This window comes from Diaphorina citri, unplaced genomic scaffold (assembly GCF_000475195.1).
Source record: "Diaphorina citri unplaced genomic scaffold, Diaci psyllid genome assembly version 1.1 scaffold42851, whole genome shotgun sequence".
NCBI classification, from domain to species: Eukaryota; Metazoa; Arthropoda; class Insecta; order Hemiptera; family Psyllidae; genus Diaphorina; species Diaphorina citri.
The window spans coordinates 1-539 of record NW_007420173.1 but is presented as its reverse complement, the minus strand read 5'-3'; the positions used below and the strand labels follow the sequence as shown (position 1 = coordinate 539).

General features: G+C 40.8%; 1 protein-coding gene across 1 annotated transcript; it reads left to right on the top strand.

Annotated features, from left to right (window-relative positions):
• Positions 1 to 3: 3 nt before the first annotated feature.
• Positions 4 to 534, top strand: LOC108254317 (alpha-mannosidase 2-like; the record flags this gene model as incomplete). The annotated part of the gene is made up of 1 exon (XM_017449326.1): positions 4 to 534. A coding segment is annotated over one exon (531 nt), but the record flags the coding sequence as incomplete, so codon positions are not given.
• Positions 535 to 539: the final 5 nt, after the last annotated feature.

Below are 539 nucleotides of genomic sequence, written 5' to 3'. Positions count from 1 at the left end.
AGGTCTGCAGAGATCTTATACACAGTAGCTCTCAATAAAGCCCGCAAGCAATGTTACAATAACACTGTGAAAGTTCTGGAGAGGGATTACGAGAAGCTGGTAAGAGCGAGGCAAAGTCTAGGATTGTTCCAACATCACGATGCCATAACAGGAACATCCAAAGCTTACGTAATGCATGATTATGCTTTGAAATTGTATGAGGGAATTCAAGATAGCATATTTGTTCAGGGATTTTCCGCTCAGAGTTTGTTGCTACACTCTGATAACACTCCTTCTTCTTCAAATACGTGTCTCCTCGTGCCATCCTCTGATAGAGAGTCTTATGAGAAGCTTCCTCATAAAATAGTGATCAATTTCCATAATGATGAACCAAAGAAAGTAGTCCTCTTTAATTCTCTTGGTCAACACCGGCAAGATGTCATTAGACTGAAAGTATCGAAACCAAATGTTCGAGTATTGAGTCCTGATGGAGGACCTGTTATCTATCAAATAAATCCAGTGTGGAATAGCTCACAACCAGAGACTACTGCAGAACAGCC